Raw genomic sequence first — 22,416 nt, 5'->3', positions numbered from 1 at the left:
ATCTGTAACTTCTGCCTCTTACGAAACAGTGGATATTTCCACTGATTTTAAACTGGAAACAATGTACAAAACAAACTTTGTCCTGTTGCAGGGATTTTTTTTAAATGCCACAGATTCCCTTCCAAAAAGGGCACGCCATGCAGACAGTAAATCAAACTGTCCCTCAGGGAAACATGGAAGGGGAGTGGGTGTCACCAGATGTGTCCCAGTATAGAGGATGACAAGGAGAAAATAGTGCATCAACACAGAACAGTGAACAGCCACTGACTGTTGTGCTTTTAGCCTGAAGCTTTAAAAGCCGGAGAAGTTTTCGTCTCGTCTGTTAATGTCCTTAAACTTACAAGTGCAATCTTCTGCTGTGTACAAAACCACTAGAAATACTTTATTATAAAACTGTTATTTGGCAATTACTGCGAGTTATAATTGGAATTTTAGCTCCGACTAATAAACATCGGATGACAGTCAGGTCCAAAGTGAAGGTTTGCTGGGATCCACGTGTGGTCTGCGCTTTGATGACAAACAATAGAGCGGAGATAAGACCCTAATGGAGTCATTAAACTCCATCAAAGAAACCATTGATGTCTCCCCTTCTAGTGTTTGCTCCCATTAGTATAAATCTATAGCTACAAGTCATTGTTTTTCCATTCTGCTCGGAATAATGTGCAACTGCTCCGCTCTCCCCTCAGCCCGATGTGCGCGGACACCACATTGAATACAACCATAAGGGATCCTTCTTTTATTCATGCCGTCAAAATCAGGGCCCATTGATTGGCAATCAGCACATCTCACAGTTCGGCGTCCCCCCCCCCCCACCACCACTTGCATTTCAATCTCCCTTACCTATCATCTGCTACCTCATTCAGATGCCAATACTCTGTTTGCAATTCAATTCTCTGCAGAGGATCAAGAAACGGGCCCGGCTGGAGCACCGAGGTAACCGCATCAAATGCAGGGTTTCGAATGCCTTTTGTTTAGTTTATTATTACATCATTATTTGTACTTTTTATAAACTTAAAGTGTCAAGCTGTGATATAAACGTAAAATACCTAGAATCGTCAGCTCAGCACTGGAGTAGATGGCCCCGTATTTGTTCTCTGCGACACACTGGTACATCCCCGAGTCCGTCCGCTGCGCGTTGTGAATGGTCAGGTCTCCGTTCATTACCACAACATGACCCTGAGAACAGAAGAAAAAAGAACAACGTGTAGAAAAAGGAAGCTGAAGTCTGAATAAACTAAAGACGTTTACTATACAGGTGTAGTTTCATGGGAATAATTGAGACGTTTCATGGTGCGATCTGCGTGGTGGTGCAGTACCTGGGGGGTCAAGGGCAGACCGTCGCGGAGCCAGAGATAGGTGGGCCGGGGCCTCCCCGTGGCCTTGCACTCCCAATGGAGCTTCTCTCCACTATCCATCTGGGTGTTATTAATCATTCTGACCCACTGAGGGAAGGCTGGAACAAAAGAAACACACGTATGAGAATATTACATCCTTGAAAAACACACCCAAAGCCCCAGAGTGGATGTAGTAATCAGGATACAGGTATAAACGTATTGTCAACACACAATGCGAGAGGCTGTATTTAAAGCAGACAGTGAAATAGACCAAACCTCTTTTTATATAATCCCTTAATGCCACAGGGGCTAAAAGAAGCTCACACATGTTTAAATTATTAATTTTTTCAAAATCAACTTCAGCACCTTCTGTGCGTTTTCTTTTTAAAGTGTTTTCCTTTTTTAGTCTTTTGATGTCACTTTACATTAAAATCCTTGAATCCTTTACGACATCGACATCCACCGCTTCTGTATTTCTGCCCCCTGGAAAAACTTCAAAATCACACTTTACTTCCAGTAATAAGACATCTTCATTTTCTGATCCTCTGCTCTTTCATCTTGAAGAAAAAAAAAAACACTATTCTAATGAGGTGCTGGCTCACCGGTACAGCAGACATCAACACGAGGGAACAGGGATGTTTTAAAATGATGTGCAACATATCCAGGATGAGGAGGAAACATTGTTTTCACCAAAGAATCTTTGAAATCACTTTGTCAGACTTATTAGGCTTATATTAGCTGAGCATGTTTCCTGAAAGAATATCAAGTTATTCCAAATGAGACCATATTAAAATCTCAAAAGATCGGAGGAATTCGGTAGCGTGGAGATATTTTGGCTATTAAAAGTCGGACAAGAAGCAAATTGTGTCGAAAGCAAGTTCCCCCAAAGAGACAGGTAATAATCTTTTTCACCGTCTGAAGCAGAAATGACAGAAATAGTGATTTGCTTTATATCGATATCGACTGATTATCGTGATACTATCAAGCATTAATACACAACATGTGTGTGAGTCCTGTGTAAACAAGCCTGAGGCTGGACTCTGTCTCTGCTGGTACGACCACTGGTGCATCTGTTTTTGTGGTTGAAACACAAACCTCCAGTTAAGATAATTTTTTCACCAACAACCAAACAAACAGTTTCTGACAGAATCAAACCGACACGAGCTTCTGATCAAAGCAACTTCTCAGACGTGTTTGTTTGTACATAAGAAAATACAGACGGGATTTTCACTGATGGGACCCAGAGTTAGACTGTTCCCCTCCTCCTCCTCTCCTCTCCAAACTCATCCACTCCTCTCCTCTCCTCTCTTCTCCTCCTCCCCTACTCATCCTCTCCTCTCCTCTTTTCTCCTCCTCCCCTCCTCATCCTATCCTCTCCCCTCCCCTCCTCCTCCTCCTCTTCTCTTCCCCTCCTCTTCCTGTCCTCTTCCTGTCCTCTTCCTCTCCTCTCCTCTCCCCTCCTCTTCTCTTCCTCTCCCCTCCTCAACCTATCCTCTTCCTCTCCCCTCCTCTCCTCTCCTCTCCTCTTCTTCTCTTCCTCTCCCCTCCTCAACCTATCCCCTCCCCTCCTCTCCTCTTCTCTTCTCTTCCTCTCCCCTCCTCAACCTATCCCCTCCCCTCCTCTCCTCTTCTCTTCTCTTCTCTTCTCTTCCTCTCCCCTCCTCAACCTATCCTCTTCCTCTCCCCTCCTCTCCCCTCCTCAACCTATCCTCTTCCTCTCCCCTCCTCTCCCCTCCTCTCCCCTCCTCTTCTCTCCTCTCCAAACTCATCCACTCCTCTCCTCTCCTCTCCTCCTCCCCTCCTCCTCCTGTCCTCTTCCTCTCCTCTCCCCTCCTCATCCTATTCTATCCTCTCCCCTCCCCTCCCCTCCCCTCCTCCTCTTCTCTTCCCCTCCTCCTCCTGTCCTCTTCCTCTCCTCTCCCCTCCACATCCTCTCCTCTCCTCTCCCCTCCACATCCTCTCCTCTCCTCTCCCCTCCACATCCTCTCCTCCTCTTCTCTTCCCCTCCTCCTCCTCTCCCGTCCTCCTCCTCCTCTTCTCTTCCACTCATCCTCCTCTCCCGTCCTCCTCCTCCTCTTCTCTTCCACTCCTCCTCCTCCTCTTCCTCTCCCCTCCTAATCCTCTCCTCCTCCTCTCCTCCTCCTCTCCCCTCTCCTCTCTCCTCTGTCCAAGTGAATCATGTTTGTGAACACTGTGTTTTCTCTCCCCTCCACTGCCTTCTCCCTCGGGCCCCTTAACCATTAAGCTTCTGTTCTTTTCTTTCCTCCTCTTTTCTTGTTCTTGTTTCCACAGAATTTCCAAGCTGCAATGTGAGTTCCTGTCCGACTCCACATGCTGTTGAGAATATCTGTCACACCTTCAGATAGAAACACTGCACACACACCTCCTCTCTATTCTGCAGTTTGTTTCTGTCTGATCTGAGGTTGTAAATATTTCAATTTTTGCACATTCACCGGAATAAAACATTTAAAAGGTGTTTTTACCGGGACTGGATCCTCCTGTCAGTCTTGTGTCAATCACTGTCAAACTCTTTTATATTTCAACCTCCTCTATTTGTGCTTTTTGCTATAAAAACTCTTAAATTAGATTCTCACTTGGTTACATCACCAATATGTGATTTAGTTTTAACCTACAGAGATCAAACAGAGAAGAGACCCCCCCCCCCCCCCCCCCCCCCCATGCAATTACATTTTACCACACAAAAACTAGAGACATGATTTTGTCCACATGAGTGTATCTTATATCACGCTGCCAGATGCAGACAAGTGCTTTTGTAAGTGTGATTTAATTGAATTGTTATGTTCAGGAAAAGCCTCCCTCACCACGAAAGTTCAAACAACCAGCTCACCTGTGTAAATTACATTTAGCGTGAAGCTGCTATAAATTGAGACTCTCTATTCTCCTTGTGATGGCAACAGAATAGGGGGTTTGCCAAGAAGCGCACGGCCTTGGAAATGTGTCCTACCAAGGCCGAGGGACGCTATTATCTCGGGACGGAGCACATGGCTCAGACAGAGAAGGACAGGGGACATGGGGGCAGAGGAGTAATTTGAAAAGCTTACAGGTTCCTAACGTGGGCTAGAAAACTGCAAAACTCAGCTTCATCCGAATGCAAATCACAAAAGTGATCATTTGATGATTAAAGATGAATATTTGCGGTGTCGAAACTAAATTTGGTAAAATAAATAACTGCTTTACTTTTGCTGAAACTGTGAAACAGACAATAATAACATCCTGAGTGTCTTTTAAATGTCTTGAACATTTTTAATGCAAAGGTTTAAATGTATGTTTGACACCATGTGTTGTATTTTTGTGGGTAACTTCATTTTTTTCTCCCTTTTTTATGAACTATATTTCTAGACTATATTATTTTGTCTACTTCGTTATTATCATATACACCTGCATTATGTTTAAGATGAGAGTATAGATACATTATGGTCCTTGTTATTCTAGCCAACAGATTATTTTATGTTTAATAAGGTTGAAAAAGAAATCCACAAAATCCACAAAATCCAAACAGGTTTCTCAGACAAATTCAGAGAAAGACTTGGATGAATAAAACTATCAGAAAAAGAATATTACTGAAACCAATCACATTATGTTAAATAACAACTCAAAAGAGAAAGATTTCAGAAGGTTTTGTCCTGAAAACAACAACAACCTCACAGTGAAAACGAGGTCGTTCGAGAGAGAGAAACATCTCGTTCATTTAGCTGAGGAGCCCTTGTTATTGGATTATCTCTGATGGGTGTTCGATTGGTCCAAGGACTGGTCAGATAGTCCACGGCCACCAATTCCTCATTGAATTAGAGAAAAGTGTAACCGCATCATTAAAAATCCGCAGGAAACTACGCGGATGAAACGGCTCATCAAAAATTCAACAGTAGTTTGAACTCCTCGCACCGCTGTGCCCCCTGGAACACAACACATCCTCACACTGCACATTGTTTGATTTTTAGAAAAGAAAAATAAATCACAGGAATGAGAATGTGCTCCGACTCACTGTAGACCTGCAGCTGTCCTTTGAAGGACGTGCCCCCTCTCGGGTTCTCCGCTTTGCACTCGTACGTCCCCGAGTCGTCCAGTTGAATGTTGGGGATCTCCAGCACGGCCTGCGACTTGCGAAGCCGCGCCTTCTTGGGGATGTTGCCATTTATCTTCCTCCATGTGATTGTTGGCACTGGACTGTGAGGGGAGAGCAGCATGATGTATATGTACAGTCAGTGATGGAGTCTGGGAGAGAAGACAGGCTGTGAGCTGCAATGATGATGTGATTCAGAGGTTAAGAACATTAACCTGACATCTGACAACGACCTTTTAATAATTACCTACAATTACTACACACATTTGAAGGTTTGTTCTTGATATAGCTTGTGAATGTAGTTATTTGAAGTTGGCTGAAGTTTGACTCGGTGCACAGAACCCTGAACTGGGGAATTAGTTGCCGTTGTCGTGAACGTGCTGTTGTCACGATCGACAAGGTCACTCACGTTGATGAGTCCCAGACACCAGAGCCGGTCGTCTTTTCAAAGTTTGATATTAATATTCAAAGCATCACGAGTCCAAAATACATGGAAATCCCTCCCTGTACCTCCTTGGGCCCTAAACAGCACATGTGAGGCCAATAAGATCAACGATTCTCCAGAGTCGCGAGCTACGGACAGACTGAGATTTCTTTGTAAATATAAGATAGAAAATCAAAAAGATAACCTTGATAGATTCTTTCCAGCTATTTTTTTGTTTTCCTCTGCAGGAGAACAATCTGAATAATTTATATCTCTGAGTTTTTACAATCCTAATACTTCTTAGATGTTAAAACTCGCGATTATTGCGTCGATGTATTATTTATAAATCAAGTTAGCTGAGCTTTGGACGGCTCGTGGAAAAGAAAAGAAGAGAACGAGCCTTTTGGAAAAATCGTTGTGGGCATTTACGTCGACATGATCAATTAAAATATTAATAATCACATCAATAAACAATGAGAGATCCCAGAAGTCCTTATCTTGAGTTTAACCACTGACACGCCACGACACCTATTTAATATTGGTTCTTCTCCACATGTGAGTCATTAACCTTTTGATCACTCATGATATATTTACTGAAGCAAATGACCCCCCGCATTAGACACCAGCTCCCCGAGGGACGGAGACAATACTCCACGGTTCTTTATGATCAGTGTGTGAGCGCCGCCATCTATCCTTGTTTATCCACGGCTCGCCCTATAGGCTCTCGTGATAGATGACTTGCACGCGCGCGGCAGGAGGACGTCTGACTATGAGCTCGCTATCAGCGGCGCTCTCTTGTATGACAACGAGAATAGACGTGTCTCTGAGAGATGGAAATCTGACACCGCACAAACCTCCAGTGAACCCATCAATCATTTAGCTGGAGATGGAAACACGTTACATCCCTGAGCTTTTTTGATCTGTTCCAAATTTTCACAAGGACGTCGAAGCGCTCTTGGCGGCAATGAGCTCAAATTAGGATTCAGAGCGTGATTTATATTAAACAAAGTGTTATTCCTTTTCATTTTCGAAAGAAGTTTTATGTCACATTATTCTTTCCTTTTTCTTTGTAGACTAATGGTTTAAATTTGGTTCCTTTGAATTGCTAGCTCATTACCTCACAGCACACATTTAGGCTTCCTCACATCACCGAGAGCGTGAAGCTAAATAATGAATAATGATCGGTAGATTCAAACACATTTCAGTCTAAACTTTCTGCACAAGGATCCAGGGACAAAGTTCTGTCAGTTTGTCTTGAGACAAAGTTTTGATTAATGTTTAATTTGTGTCCCAAACGTGGAATATAAGGTAGATTAGTCTCTTAATAGAAGATATATTACGATGTACAATGACTAAAACATGGAAAGTCGAGCTTTTTTACATTTGATATTTATGTCTCGTGAATTCCAGTTAATCCCTCAGATGAGGAAGAAATGTAATTTTTACCTAAGAAGATGATGTTCTCACCTCTGTCTGTTTCTTTGTCAGGAGGATTACGCAAAAACTACATAAAGGATTTACATGGAAATTGATGGAACAATGGACCTGGGCCAAGAAATGAGTCTTTACATTTTGGCACAGATGTGGACAAAAGGGGCGGTTTTTTGGATTTTATATTCAACTTTCTTCAATATTGAGAGATATGAAAAGAAAAATCTGATATTGCAGCTTGAATTAACTTAAGGAGACTATAAGGCGAAGGTGTGTCGCATTATTCGTATTAAATAATGTACAAAAACTATCATAACTAGTATCACCCCACCACTGTGGTTATATTATATACTGTAATAGTGAGTTAACTAAACAATAAAAGTCTTAGGTAAAATGTAATATCTGGGGCCATATTTTTAGTGCTTTGCATTTTCATTTTAATGTCTCCGTGGCGAGTAAGAACATATAAATTACATACATTCTAATGAAAGGAGGAGAGACTGAATCGGTTCTTGTGAACATTACGTGCAGTTGTTTTGAAAAAAACGTCCTTATAAGTGAGGAAGAAGTTTTGCTGAGACCTTTGGCTCCGAGTAAACTCCTGATAAGTTGGAGAACATAGCGAGTCTGCAGGGACCTTGAGGGACCGGAGCATCAGGGTTGAATCTTCCTGAGTCTACGGCAGCATTTCCCTTCGGAGCTCAGAGTAATGAGCTGTATGTGTTCACAGGACTGGGGGCGGGCGGCAGAGAATAGACTCATTCGGTTTGGAAATAAGAAACTGTGCCCGTCAGTGTCTTCTGCATGAAACAGTCGGTACAAAACTACCAAAGAATAAAAGAAGACATCTTAGTCGCTCAGTCTGTTTAACTTAAGAGGTGAAATGTCTTCGAGAAGCACAAGCAAGTCCAGTTGTCTACGTACATTTGGACAACTTCTGAAAAGAAGATGTAAAAACTACGAAGCTCTGCAAGGTAGATTTATCCCCTCTTTATTGTGAATGTGTTGCATACAGTTTATTTTTAAGTGTTACAGTTTTCCATTCGAGAACGCGCCCACAGGCAAGCGCTGTAGATTACATCTTAATTAACATTCCACACAATTGTTGTGCCCTCATCAAGACTAGTTCCGTAGAAAAGGTTCAGAATTAAAACTAATACTGAGAATATACTGGAGAATTGGTTCGTTTTCGGCTCATTAACATCTAAATATTATCCCAGGATTTAGCTCATTTGCGAAGCTCTGGGTTTTCTTTGGCCCCTTCAGGAAATTCTATGCTGTTTTGAAGAGGAATCTACCTGAAACACAAAAGCCATATTTTTACCCGCATGATCGGAGCAAAACAACTGTCTTTCAAAGACATTAACCGCGGTGGTATGAGATGTGCTGTCATTAAGAGGCACTCTCGGCTGCTGCTGACAGCGTGGTCCTTGTGGTCCTGTGCAGCTCAAAGAGGAAACTGTGAGGGGTTTTCGAGAGTTTGATTCCCTCTGGGGTCAAAGAAACTAAAAGTATATCCACTACACCGAGGCAATTTGGATGAAAGCATCCACCACATGCTACATATTATATTTTAAGTGGAAACGAGTGGGAGAATGTGTAACCCATCAAACGCACAAGGCTTTTGAACTGCAGTGAACTTCAAACTGCAGTATCCTTTGAAAATTAACGCAGCCAACAACACTGCGCTTTCCACTGCTTCGTATAAATCACACTGCGAAAAGCCATGGGTTTGAATTGAATTTGGATTGTTTGGAAATTTGCAAGTTGCATATACCATCATCAATATGTGGCTATGTTCCCTCAGTTGTCCTCACAACAGCTTTGCATTAACTGGAAATAAAGGAGAGCAGAAATATATCTGCATACTGAGCTACTCTGTTAAACAGCTAGAAGCTACAAGCCCGAGGCTGTGATAGAAGCTAATGGGAATCTTGCAAAAGGAAAACATTGACTATATGCTGGGAGACAGACAAACCAGCAAACTAGCGGTTGGGGTGATGACAGTGAGCAGTGACATGTTTGGTTTGCAACACTGACTGCCCTGAGAAATGAGCTAATTACCCCGAGCAAGGATTCATGTTCTCACCCTGTCGATTTGTTTTGTTGCTTGATGTGTTTGAAGGCTGGATTAAAACTACAGAATCAATTTCCATGAAACCTGGTGGAAGAGATGTTCAGACAAAGGGGTGGATCCAGGACTGTTTACATGGTGCTACGCTCAAACTGTTTATTCATATATAAGTGGCTCTCTTGTCTTTATTATAGATTTATTTTGTGATTTGATTGAATTTAAAGAGACTTATCACACAATCACATCGATGGAAACGACTACACAAAAGCCACACAACAGAGAAACAACCACAACGGAAGAGGGCAACAAAGGATGATAAAAACAAGATTTTGCACCAATGCAGGCTTTTGCATTTGTGTTGTAGTTGTGTTGTGACTTTTTAATTAATACTGTGACTTTTGCTGTTGTGTTGTGGCTTTTGCGTTCGTGTTTTCGGTCAATGCGCTTGTGTGAGACATCTCAGCCTCCATAACATTGGGTCTTTAGCGGAGGTTTGCACCTTACTAGTTGGTTAGAAAGCAACTGTAGTCGATGTCTACAAACAAAATGCCAGATGAACCTCGCTGCAGGATTCCTTTTGTGTCCTGTTCACGTAAACGATGCGATGAGCCCTTTTAGGAAAGTACTAACGATTCCCCTTTCCAGTCAGTGGTTATATATTTCTCTTTTTATTCATATGAAATGACTCCAAACATCAGAAGCACAGTGGTGGTCTGGTCCACAACAGTAAACAGTTGTTATCACTTTACACAGGATTTCTTTTCACGTACCCACCAGCTACAAACTCGTGATGAATAATCACTCTTTGCAGGCACTGCTAAAAATAACATAACAACCCGTGAATGCAAAAACTCATTAAAACTAAGGAGGGCTGTGTTTTTATGGGTCTCTCTTTCATTTTCATCGTCTCATTGTTCTCTTTGCCCTTGACTGTGGCCTACAAAGTACTGTCACTGGCAAATATCAGGAGAGAAAATCACATCAAGGAGCTGTGGCATTCACGTACAAAGAGCCGCTCTGCCCCGGCTGAGCTCGCCGTGCCATCATACATATTGATCAACAGGAGAACAAAACCTATTTTAACTTCGTTTTCCACAGCTATATAAAGACGGGCGGTTCTTAATAGGGGTGCGCTGATAAATCATTCATCTCTACGCACGAGGGCAAGTCACCGTCTGACTGAAAGCCATCAGCCGCAAATTACTTCATTGAGAGAATCACAGGAGCAAAAAAAAGAAAAGCTGTTTGGCTGTTCTAGATTTATTTAAAAACTTCGCCCCGGCTTCATAAGGAAACCAAGGGGTGTGAGATTAGAACGCAGTGTCTATATATTTAGGAAATGACTAACCGTAATGTGGATAATTAATTGAAATGAAGGTAAACAATTATGAGGTCCTTACTCATCTCTAGATTAGAGACTGTTTGCATTTAAAGATAGGAGTCAGCGATGAATAATTCATGCTGAACATTTATAAACAGGATGGAGTGAGGATGATGCATGACTATTGGTTCTGATGTGAAATTATTTAACGTAAAGTCAAACACCAATTCAACTGTGTGACAGAGTGACAATGTTTTGCAGTAATTTTTGGTCAAGCCGAGCCGAACTTTATCTTAAATTAATTTTTAAAGTGAAGCAGCTTCGTGAACCGTGACGCTGACTTTAGCCACGGAGGTAAGTGCTTTGGGTTTTAGTCTCCGTGGACAAAAGCGTCGTCCCTCCTGGCAGACGACTGTTACTGATTTCATTTCTCTCCCACAGACATAACCTCGGCGTTCTACATTCACAACAGGCCCTGGAAGCACCCAGGAAACACAGATACATTAGGGCCTCTCAATTACGAGAACACATGGGCCCCCAGGGCAGAATTCCCCATTGAGTCTTCCCCCCCTCCGTGCACTAACATGTCATCTAACAGCTGAGCCACGATGCTGCACTTCTCTACACTCACTTAACATCCCGCCTGAGGACAAGATATGCCTGGTTCCCACTCAGGTGCCGGGATGATCTAATTTAAACACGAGACAAAAAAAAAACACAGGGAGCATTATCCCAAGGATCTCTCTCGGCAACAGAGCGGCGATAGGCTGCGGTTTATTGTGCCTGGTGATTAATTTTATATTGCTGTAATAAACAGCTACCTGTATTTGTGCAATATGCCGTTGTTTACTTACTTCCCCAGAGCAAAGCATTCCAGCCTGACAGTAACTCCTTTGGCAGCCAGAACAGATGTAGGGAAATGCACTTCAATTTTGGGCTCATATTCACCCATGACACCTGGAAAAGGTTAAGAAAGAGGAATTGCAGACATTAGAAGGAGGCAGATTGAAACAGCCACTCGCACATTCGCCATTATCATCATCTTTTCGTGCAGCGTGCGACACAGACACAGGGTACAGTGATTTCAAAATAAAGGGCGATGCCCACTTTCTACAACCTTTTATTCTTTTTCAGTATTGTGTCATATGTAAGCAACAAACTGGGGGGAAAACATGAAGCAGCAGATCTTGAGTATTCCTCGTATTTATACCCCTGAAAGTACACACAGTACATTAAATAATGCAGTGACTGCACATTATGCACGCCATCTGGTACATTGTTCCCCTATCCACCACAACGTTACACACAGTTTATTAATAGGGCAAGTGGCAGTGATGATGAAATACAGAGCATGCAACTGAATAATCATAGTTTTCAAAAACAGACATAAAAAAGTGGATTTAACATAGATTTGAACATGGTGCATGTTCCCCCCCTGTGTGTGTGTGTGTGTGTGTGTGTGTGTGTGTGTGTGTGTGTGTGTGTGTGTGTGTGTGTGTGTGTGTGTGTGTGTGTGTGTGTGTCTGCGTGTGTGTGTTTGTATGGAAACACACACACGCTATCACAAAAACAAATCATCACGATGATGCTCTCCGGTGACAACATGGTGCCGTTGTGCATTGTCCTCAGGAATTAGTAAACCACTCCACAATTCCCCAACACGCTATGAAGGATACAAAGGTATTTTTTTTTTGTTATCATACTTTGCTAAGTGCCACCAAGACTAACACCTCCGCTCTCACAGCCAGAGGATATGTTGTCTTTGTTTATTCATCTGTACGTTAAGGCGGCCATTTGTAACCATTAGCCGGAATGACACGTCAGATGACATTGAGCAAATTCGAAAGGAGCAAAGGAAAAGCACCTTCACCTGGGATCTCATTACTATTATCTGTCTTGTTAAGCAGGAGCTTTGCGATATGAATATCACATGAGCGTTTGTTCTCTTTACCACGTAATGTTATATGCAAACACAATCATCACAAGTGAACGCCGCCGACAGCTGCAGCAGCCGACCCCAGCAGCCGCCCCAAGTTCACAAGAAAGCATACGAGAGCATACGCAGCGCTCCTCCAGATGTGCCGTGATGTAGATAATCAGTGAGACCAATGACTGGCACTGCATTTGAGAAACAATAATTACACCCCCCCCCCCCTCCACGTGTACCTGACCCTTCTTGTGTGTGATAAAATGGCTGCTGCAAAAAAAGAAGGAGTGAGGTTGTTGAGCTGTGGTGCACGATGTATAGAGAAAGGAGTTTTATGATATTTGTTCCAAAGAACTTTTCAATTTCAATCTCATTCCCAACATTTATGGCTCCAAAGCAGCCCTTCACATATAATGAATTTTCAATATTTCATTGGCCACAGTACATTCAACATTATATTCAGCCTCAGTGGCTGGACCAGAAGGAAGTGAAATAAATAATGTCCAGGCCCGGTGTGCTAAAACGTTACTGACCCTCATTTCTCATGTAGCATTAGATTTTTTTTTTTTACGTCTCAACTTTATTTATTAATCAAATGAAAATTACCTTTTTCTTTTGTGCTTTGTTCTCCTGCAAACCAATTTCCAAGCATGATGCCCGTCCTAAATTTTACCAGGGCTCCAGGCTAATGGCATAGAGAGCATAGAAGTGCTTTATCCGCTTTATCAGCTCTCTGATCCTGGAATAGATGAGTGTTTGGAGTTCTCATGCCTCTCACAGGCACTAACGCAGAGCAACCTTTGAACTTTTTGGACTTTAAAAAATATGAAATATAGACAAAAACATGCTTTTTAGATTTTAATGTTTTCAAATAAGAATATCATTTTTAAATTTCCCCTTGCACTTCCTTCATCTCCATATAATTGAATTGGTTCAGGCGATTCCTGGACAGCTGGACGGGTCCCTGCTCACTAATCGTGAACGGATTGTCACACCTCGATGTCTTCACTGAGAAACGACAGATTCTCCATCTACACTGCATCAGCGGTTCAGCAGAGCTTCACGCACGGAGCACGACTAACAGACCAGAACATGTTGAATCTCTGGTACTTTTTACGTTGAATATTTTAGATGATTTAGTTTTTGTCTCGAGGACGAAGAAGCGGTTTATTTCCAACTGCTGCGTGCTCCTAATGATCACAACATATATAACAAACCGTTCAATTTGTTTCAAATGCACTACGAGGAACGATCCCATTAGCCTGGACAGATTCAGTGCGTTGTTCTTTAAAGAATAATGTGTGTGTGATAGTGGAAAGCAGAATGTGTATGTTGAGGGTAACGCAGAACGAGTTGTTTTGACTGCACCACTAAAAAAGATGTGGGTTAGTGAAAAATCATGCTGACATCCAATATGGCTGTGGGCCTAAGGTCGTCAATAATCATTTACCGTGAAGTACCAGCACACATGCCCATGTGGAGATGACATGTGCCGGCAAATATTGTGTTTTACTGATACTAGTGTCGGTGTGGAGAGAGAAAATGTCTTTCGGCGGCAACAACAACACCAGTGATGCTCCAGTGCCACTGTAACCTCCACCACTTCACTGTAGGGAAAAGCAATAGGTTAGATTAGGTTACTTTAGAAAAGAGAAGGCATATCCGTCCAAAACACAGGACGAAAATTATAACACACTGACAGAAGAGAGGACCATAAAAACATAAAACCATAAAAAACTATGATAAAAAGGGCTTAAATGCATCACTATCAATAGAAAGACTGGATAGGGACAAGTGTGCAGATTTGGCTACAGCCCGTTCAAGTGAACAATTGAACGATTGAACAAAACTATTTCTGTAGCGTTTTGTTTTACACCTTGGGGCAGCAAACCCTCGACCCGAGGGTGGAAGGTGAAATTGCAGAGGATGAGACTCGTCATTGGTAATGGAGTAGAATAAATATTTGCTATTGCAAATTATTGTATTTTAGATTCTAACCCCTCGACAAACACACAGAAAAGCTAGTGTAAAGCACACAGGTTAAGTGTTTAAGTGCAGGTCCTATGGATGTTCAAAGACTAGTGGTGTATTTCTGAACTGGTAAATTCTCTCTACGTTTAATTTTTAAAATGAGAGTGCTCGTCGCAGCTGAGGTCACGAGCTGATTTTGATCTTAACATTGAAACGTCCTTGGTAGCGGTCTTTCTCGCTGTAGTCGACGTTTGCTCCGTATGCTTTGCACTCGATGCGGAGCTCCTGGTCCAGAGCGATGTTGGCAAACTGGATGGCCACCAGAGGCTGCAGGTACTGAGGATGCAGCAGTTTGCCGTAGTACGGGTAGTACTGGAGAGGAAAGCCTTCACCTAAGCCAAAGTACTTGATCTCTCCAATCTTGTCTGCATCCTCTTCTCTCTTATTCTTGCAGTGAATAGGGATGAGGTTGGGCATTAGTTTGCCCCGAAGAGCCTCTGGGAGTGACTGATTGTTCGAGGGAACTCTTGGACTGAAGTCGACTATCCTGTTGAGCTTGACAATAAGGCAGGGCTTTCCCTCCTTGAAGCCGAAAGTGGGATCGCTGTCCCCTGAGCAGCTGCCGAGCCAGGTCTTGCGGAAGCGACAGGCTTTCCTCTGTCCGGCGTCACTCTCCAGACGTCCACGGTCCTTGTACGTCTGAGGAGAGTCTCCACAGTCTTCAAATTTCATCAGCGTAATCTGTTGTTCCTCCTCGTACTGTTTGAGGAAAGTCGCCACGCTGTCGATGTACTTCTTATATGAGGCCTCATCAGACATATTGAAAGCAATTTCAAATTTCACTGAGCGCGGGGTGTGTGACAGACCTGGGGTAGCAACTCTGTCCTGATAGGTGGGTTTGTAGTCACTTAACGTGAGCAGCAGAGCCTGAATGGTCCCGATAAAAATTCCAGCAAAGCATCCGAGGAATACCACGTAAAACAAGAGGATCTTACACCAGCTGGAGCCCGTTCGTCTCAGAAACTCCTTCTTCTCTGAATTCCAAAGAAAACTCCTCCAGCCGTCGTCGCCGTATCCATTTCCCGACATGTTAGCTCCTCGGTAGTGTCTCCCACCAGCTTAACTTGAGTGGGATTTCACGGCTGTGGCTTCTAGCTCAGAATGTTGTTGACTGTTCCCCACAGGAAATGCAAAAGGACTGATTCATAGCCTGCACCTCAACAGGTTCATCCAAGGTGTCGTATCAAAGTCGTATCAAAGACTGTTTTTCTTCCTTTCATGTTTGACATTAAACATTTCCTTTGATTTGTGTTTTGTTTTGCTTCTCTATATTGTCATTTTTTTATCTGCATTTTTACTGCTTTGATCTTTTCTTTTTTTTTTAACTTTTTTATGTCAATGTCAATGTTATTTATACTGCACATTTAAAACAACTTGGTTGACCAAAGTGCTTCACAAGTGTAATGGTACAACAAGAGGACAGTAACATGTAATACATCATAGTCCAAGTAGGTAAAATAATTAAAGTAAGAGAAAATAAAATTTAATATATACGGTCAAATAAATAAAATCAGCTGAGATAAAAACTTACTCAACTCGAGGAGAAAGCCAAGGAGAACAGATGTGTTTTAGGTCGTGATCTAAAGTGTGTTAGAGAGGTGGCAGATCTAATGTGAAGTGGTAGGTTGTTCCACGAATTTGGGGCGGCTACTGCGAAGGCGCGACCACCTCTGGTTATGAGCCTTGTCTTAGGTCTGTCCCACAGGAGGAGCTGAGTGGCTGATCTCAGCTCCCTAAGTGGAGTGTGCGCATGGATAGGTTCGGCTAAGAAAGGCGATACCAGTCCGTTTAGAGATTTAAAAGTTTACAGTAAGATTTTAAAATCGATCCTGTGAAGAACAGGATCGATTTTAAGTGTAGGGAGCGCAACATAGGTGTGACATGGTCTCCCTTTTTCTTAGAGGATTGGCCCACATACAGGGAATTGCAATATTCAAGACGGGAGGTTATAAAGGCATGGATCCCCCTCTCTTGGTCTTTTTGTGGGAGATATGCCTTTACTTTGGCTAGGAGTCTTAGTTGGAAAAAGCTATTTAAATTGAGGAAGTTTGAATCCATCCATGATTTTATGTCATTTAAGCAGTCAAGCAGGGGCTGCAGTGAAGTCTTAGTTTTAAGGTTCAGGGGCAAGTATATTTGAAGGTCATCTGCAAAGCAGTGAAAAGAGACATTCGATTTTTCAAAAATGTATGCTAGGGGCAGCATATATAGGGAGAATAGGACAGGGCCTAGAACGGATCCTTGAGGTACCCCAGATGTAAGTGGGGCCTTCCCAGAGGAGTAGTCACCCAGGGGGACAGAGAAACTCTTATCTCTTAAGTCTGACTGAAACCACCTGAGTGCTGTATCTTTAATCCCTCCAGAGTTTTCCAGGCGTGACAGCAGGATTGCGTTATCGACAGTGTCGAGAGTGGCCATCAGGTCTAAGAGCACCAGGACCTTTAATTCCTTTAATGTTTGTGTGTTGTAATGTATTTACCAACATTCCTGATGTAAACAGACTATGTATAAATGTGATAACTCAGAATCAGCATCTGTTCAATGTTGCTTCATGTATTAAATTACTTGTCAATCAGTTTGAGGATGAAACTGTCACTGAAAAGAACATTTAAAATAATTTCATGCTAAATAATTGCCATCTAAAGCAAAGGATCTTGCTAATGGTAAATAAATAATCATAAATAGTGGTAATTTTGCATCTGATCTGTGGTCACTACAAACAAAACTGTATCCTCACATGAATATAACACATGTCCACTCCTGCACAGTTAGACCAGGGTGCAGAATGTTCAACCTCATTAGAGTTTGCATTCCATTGTTATTAGAACTGATGGACAACTGCAAAGTATAAACAACAGATGATGGGAAAAAACAACAAAACTAAGCTGCTGCCATCTGCAGTAATATGATGCATTTGCTTCTGTTACGGCAAAGTGAAAAATCAAAGGGAGGGCGTTTCTGAGTTAAATTGTACATCTGTTTAAAAGCAGTGCATCATTAAGGACTCCGGTCTCGCTCTGCTCTGCTCAAGGTGGATTGCAGAGTGACGATCAATGGCCCCCAGCATGGTATAATGGAGCCCAGATGCTTGTTGTGATTAAGAGCGTCGGGGCTGGAGCTGAGAGACGGTGGCGAGCTGCACACAGATCCAGCTTGAACCGTCTACCATATAATGATCACCCACTTTCACCGAGGCACAGATTGCGGCGTCTGATTGGTCAGACTCCAGCGACTGAGGGGAGCATGCGGCGCCAGAACATTTGTGTGTCTGCAGTGAGGTGTGCCAGACATTTGAGCCCCAACAACAATATAGAAGGCTGCTGAGCGTCGTGAGGTTTGCAGAGCAGGAGGCGCCAAGATGTTCTTCGGGCTCAAAGCTGCACAGACTTGATTGGGTCTGTTTTGTTGCAGGTGAGAGAAATGTGCAGGCACATGTCACAATATGGATTCGCTAAATCAATTCATCTTCCTCTATCAAAACATATAACTAGCATGGCACAAGGCCCGACAGTCACCTTAAAAAAACCACATTTAAATTCACTACATTTGGATTTTTATTTGGATCTGTTGGACGAACTCATTAATATCAATCCTCTAAATATGCCTGATGTTTTTCATCAAGATCCATGAATTAGTCTCTCTGAAATCAGCTAAAATCTTAACCAGCCATATCTCACAATGTTGATGAAAGTGTAAAAACAACCCTGGATCTGCCCCTGATCCGAATCCACAGCATAATTCAATGGTTTGTTTCCCCAACAACATCCTTCCACCAGGTTTCATGCTAATCCAGCCAGTAGTTTATGTGTAATCCTGCTAACCTCACAGACAAATAAACAAAAACATAATCTCCTTGGAGGTAATAAAACCGCTGATAGCAGATTGACCACACGCCCTTCTGCCCATATTTTGTATCTTGGTTAACGAGAGAGACAAACCAATTAAGCACGGTTATGTGCTAAGTATTATGTGGGTCTCTCTGGGCCTTTTTATACAAAGTTATGCAAATGCAGAGCAGGAATCTTGCTGGAAGGGATGTAAACCGTAAGAGGTGAATTCCTGTTGCAGCACTTTGGAGCAAACCTGGTTCCGAGGCACAGAGCCCCCCCCCCTTTTGCACGGCTTCACCGGGGATGTAATCTCCGTGGCTCTTTGAAAGCGCTGACAATGACAGGCACCTGACTGGAGTGACGGGCCTTTCTCTGTGTAGTCAGAAGCAAAGAGCCTGTAGGTGAAATCCACACCTGAATCCAGCAAACGGCTCCGCAGCACGGCTCCGGAGAGGCTAGTATAAAAGAGCCAAATCCCATCCACAGCAAGGGCCATTGATTCAGTTAATTTTATGCTGGAAAATGATTTCCCTGATGGCCAGTTTCACCAAAGCACAATGTGAGTGAAGAGGGCTCCCCACACTAATGTTAAAGCAATGCTGGCCATCTATTTACAGTGTGTATGGAATTCATAACGCCCTCCGCTAACACAAGGCTCAGTGGAAAGCAGAGGACCGCCCCGCTTTTATTAACCTATCTGATCTGAGCTTTTTTTTTTTATTCCGCCCAAACACATTAGGATACAAATTGAAATGCCCCAGTAGAATATAAAACATGCTTTTAGATTTCCATCTGTGCTAAACAAGTGCAGCGAGAGGAAGCAGTGTGATAGATCTAAAAAATAAAAAATAAACATTTTAAAACTTTCCGATGAACTTTCAGAGGTGTCTTCCCAGGGCATTCATACAAATCAGGGCCCGTCATGTGTGAGAGGTGCCATAAATCTGAGAGGCTCACCGTCGGTTTTCAGTGTCAGGGGTGTCGGGGGGCTCAGAACTCGTGCATTTGTCACCGTGTTCTTCACCAGGCAGATGTAGCTTCCTACGTCAGAGGGCTGCACCTTGGAGATGTACAGGTTCCCCGTGTCCTGGGAGATGAAGCGGCGACTGTCCTCGGCGACGAAGGAGGGGAACTCGTTGAACACCCAGCTGTAGACGATCTCTGCGAGAACAAGGGGAGACCATAGTCTGAATAAGTACATCCTTGTAGAATAGCAATCGTGGTTGTGGACTAGGTTTGTGGCAAAGACTGTCAAATAATAAGCACCCACATAGCTCGGTACTCCCACTGCATCAAAAGACTGTAAAGAGGCATCTAATCTGATGTTAAGTTGACTGTGTCAGAGCTTTCCATGCACGCAGACTGCCTGCCAAGCAGCCCGCCACTCATTGAAGTCCAGCTCAGCTACTTTATCAGATTAATTTCTGATTCTAATCAAATCGCTTGAGATTCGCTGCGCGTGCACAGTTTGCGACCAGTGGCCTCCACTTCAAACATGGCTGTCTGTCTGTATCGGGCACGCCCCCCCCCCCCCCACACGCTCTGTATGAATATGTGCGTGTAGTTGTGTGCGGTGTGAGGTTGTGTCGCGTTCGGTCTTTCACAAATTTTAGAGAAGTAATTGATGACAGAATGCATCAAGGATTGCACTGATTGCACCGACAGGGGAGATCCTCATTAGAAGGGATAGGACGGAAAAAACGGCGGCGGCGGCGGCAGCGAGTAGGCGAACGCACGGTCAGCATTAAAAACTCCTGTGAAAGCATTTTCTGTACATAACACACAGACGGTAATGTGCTAAATGAATGAATGCATGAATGATATTCAGTTACATTTAGATTTTGTGTACAGCAAAGCTATGCAAACACACACTACAACAGCTAATGTTGTCAAAGTAATCTGTTGTAGGAGGAAAATGTTCATCTAAGACTTACTATTAAATATCCTGGAATGCATTTGTATTTTCTGCAACTATATAAGAATAAAATAAAATATGATGCAATGGAACTTCATGCAATTTTTATCCACGGGTTACAATTAGGGTTTTTAATAATATACTTTAAGAAGAACTACGCTCTGAAGTATATTTAGGTAATTTGTGACATATTGTATATACTGTATAAACCCATGTAAAACAACGGAACATAAAGTCAATTATTAATCATTCTTAATCACTTCTTAGTATAAAACAATAATAACTTAAATATGTAATGGTTATGGGATTTCTCCAACAACAAGGGAAGTATAAAATAACTGCTGCTGCCCCTGAAGATGGAAAAATATCAATTTAAAAGGGTTTTATTGAGTCTGTTATTTGCAGCAAGGTTATTTTTAATTGATTGGTGGTACCATCAGAAAGGAAAAGAAAACTGACATCTACTGATTATTCCAAGTCAGTTAAGTTGTGCGAGTGCAGACGCGTGTCACGAGTTTCCTTCTAATGACAAGCGTATAAAACAAGAAAGACACAGAACGAGGTGCCTCTGACTTTACACGTAATAATCTTTGTTGTTTTTATATTTTATTCATGAATTACAGTGCGCGATATATTTAGCATTATTTACAATGCATCCTGACATTCAAAGTAAATTTCCACACGGCTGCTTATAAAGAAAATATGAAGATAAAAAACAATAAGAGGAAAAACAGAAATAGTTGTCAAAATGACCCTGAAGATGAATAAGTGGGTAATAAACTGGATGGATGGGTATGAAATGCCTGTGATGAACACAGAGCAGACTTTGACAGCGTGATGTTTGCTCTGTCTATTGTGCATAGTTCTACACGGCCTCATCCATCATTATGTTAGAGGAAAAAACAGGACTGTCAAATTCAGGGACAAATTAATCTATTCAACGTTGTCACGCAATATTTCACAAGTCTTTTGATTCTGCATCCATAATATGTTTTGCACTGGAGCAAAAAAAGAAAAAGAAAATGACACTATCAGAGGCCTCTTGGTAAATAATGGACGGCTGCTGATTCGGGGGTTTGTGCCAACGACGAGCTGGAAAAACCGAGAACAGGAACATTTTCAAAAATATTTTCAAGACCCTGATTTGCAGAGTGAGCATCGTTTGTTTAATCCACTGAGAGGACAACTTCATAAAGAGAGGACACACAGTTATGGCTCCGATAGGTTTTATTCAAAGATCATCACACCCGAGCTTCATCTCAGTAAAACACTATTTACCGCGGACGCATAAAAAACTGATCGCAAGCGCTCAAAGCCATGGAACTTTTCACATCTCACTGACTTCAAATTATTTTTCCACTCTTGAGACTTTTTCTAATGTAAGTGTCATTTTAATGTCTTTAAATCCTCCCACATCCAATTTAACCCAAATTTTGTTTAAACACTCCCTACACACTGTGAAATTCAATTGTAACATGCTCTGGCTCAATGGGAAATCCACCAGACGGGCAAACTTAATGACTGTGGATTTTTTCTTTGCTTATTTATTTGTCGAAGATCAGTTTTCATTTAATGTTAGCGCTGCTGAAGACATAAATCATAATCGCACCCGTGTTTTTGTGCATAATCTTGAAACACGCACACAGCACCCATTCGTTTTGAGGTAATCTGATGATATCTGAGGTAAATCTCATTGTTCTGTGCTTTTAATGCTTGAGTGATTACATATATATATATATATATATATATATATATATATATAATAAAATATATATCGATCAACTGTGTCGCTCTGATACAAGGTTTGGGATCATGAGCGTCTGTCACAGAATGTCAGGATGACTGAAACCTGGGTCAATTTTACAGCTTATTGCAGCAAACCTTCAATGACAGAAAATCACTTTTCCCATTATGCTGACCTCAGTCCACATCATCTCTAATTTGATCTCAATCACACTTTCACCCATTCAACAGAAAACCTTTGTAAAAGCTGGAAAATGCGGTTGAGCGCCTGCCAACCAGAGCAGGTTCAGTCCAAATTTTGACCA

The 22,416-nt window shown here is 42.3% G+C and overlaps 2 protein-coding genes across 3 annotated transcripts in view; both read right to left on the bottom strand.

Moving 5' to 3' along the window:
• cntn5 (contactin 5) overlaps positions 1-22,416 on the bottom strand; it is a 103,828-nt gene that overhangs the window by 24,847 nt on the left and 56,565 nt on the right. For both annotated transcript variants that reach the window (XM_034604462.1, XM_034604463.1), the window contains exons 7-11: positions 19,411-19,614; positions 11,520-11,622; positions 5,338-5,519; positions 1,317-1,453; positions 1,047-1,176 (exon numbers count right to left, since the gene is read on the bottom strand). In XM_034604462.1, the coding sequence (XP_034460353.1) occupies positions 1,047-1,176; positions 1,317-1,453; positions 5,338-5,519; positions 11,520-11,622; positions 19,411-19,614 (756 nt within the window). The remainder of the gene's footprint in view (positions 1-1,046; positions 1,177-1,316; positions 1,454-5,337; positions 5,520-11,519; positions 11,623-19,410; positions 19,615-22,416) is intronic.
• Positions 14,714-15,652, bottom strand: LOC117772898 (sodium/potassium-transporting ATPase subunit beta-233-like). Its single transcript, XM_034604464.1, has one exon. The coding sequence runs from the start codon at positions 15,650-15,652 to the stop codon at positions 14,747-14,749; it is 906 nt and encodes a 301-aa protein (XP_034460355.1). The 3' UTR covers positions 14,714-14,746.

Source organism: Hippoglossus hippoglossus, chromosome 13 (genome assembly GCF_009819705.1).
Source record: "Hippoglossus hippoglossus isolate fHipHip1 chromosome 13, fHipHip1.pri, whole genome shotgun sequence".
Classification (NCBI taxonomy): Eukaryota; Metazoa; Chordata; class Actinopteri; order Pleuronectiformes; family Pleuronectidae; genus Hippoglossus; species Hippoglossus hippoglossus.
This window is presented reverse-complemented; position numbering and strand designations above follow the sequence as displayed.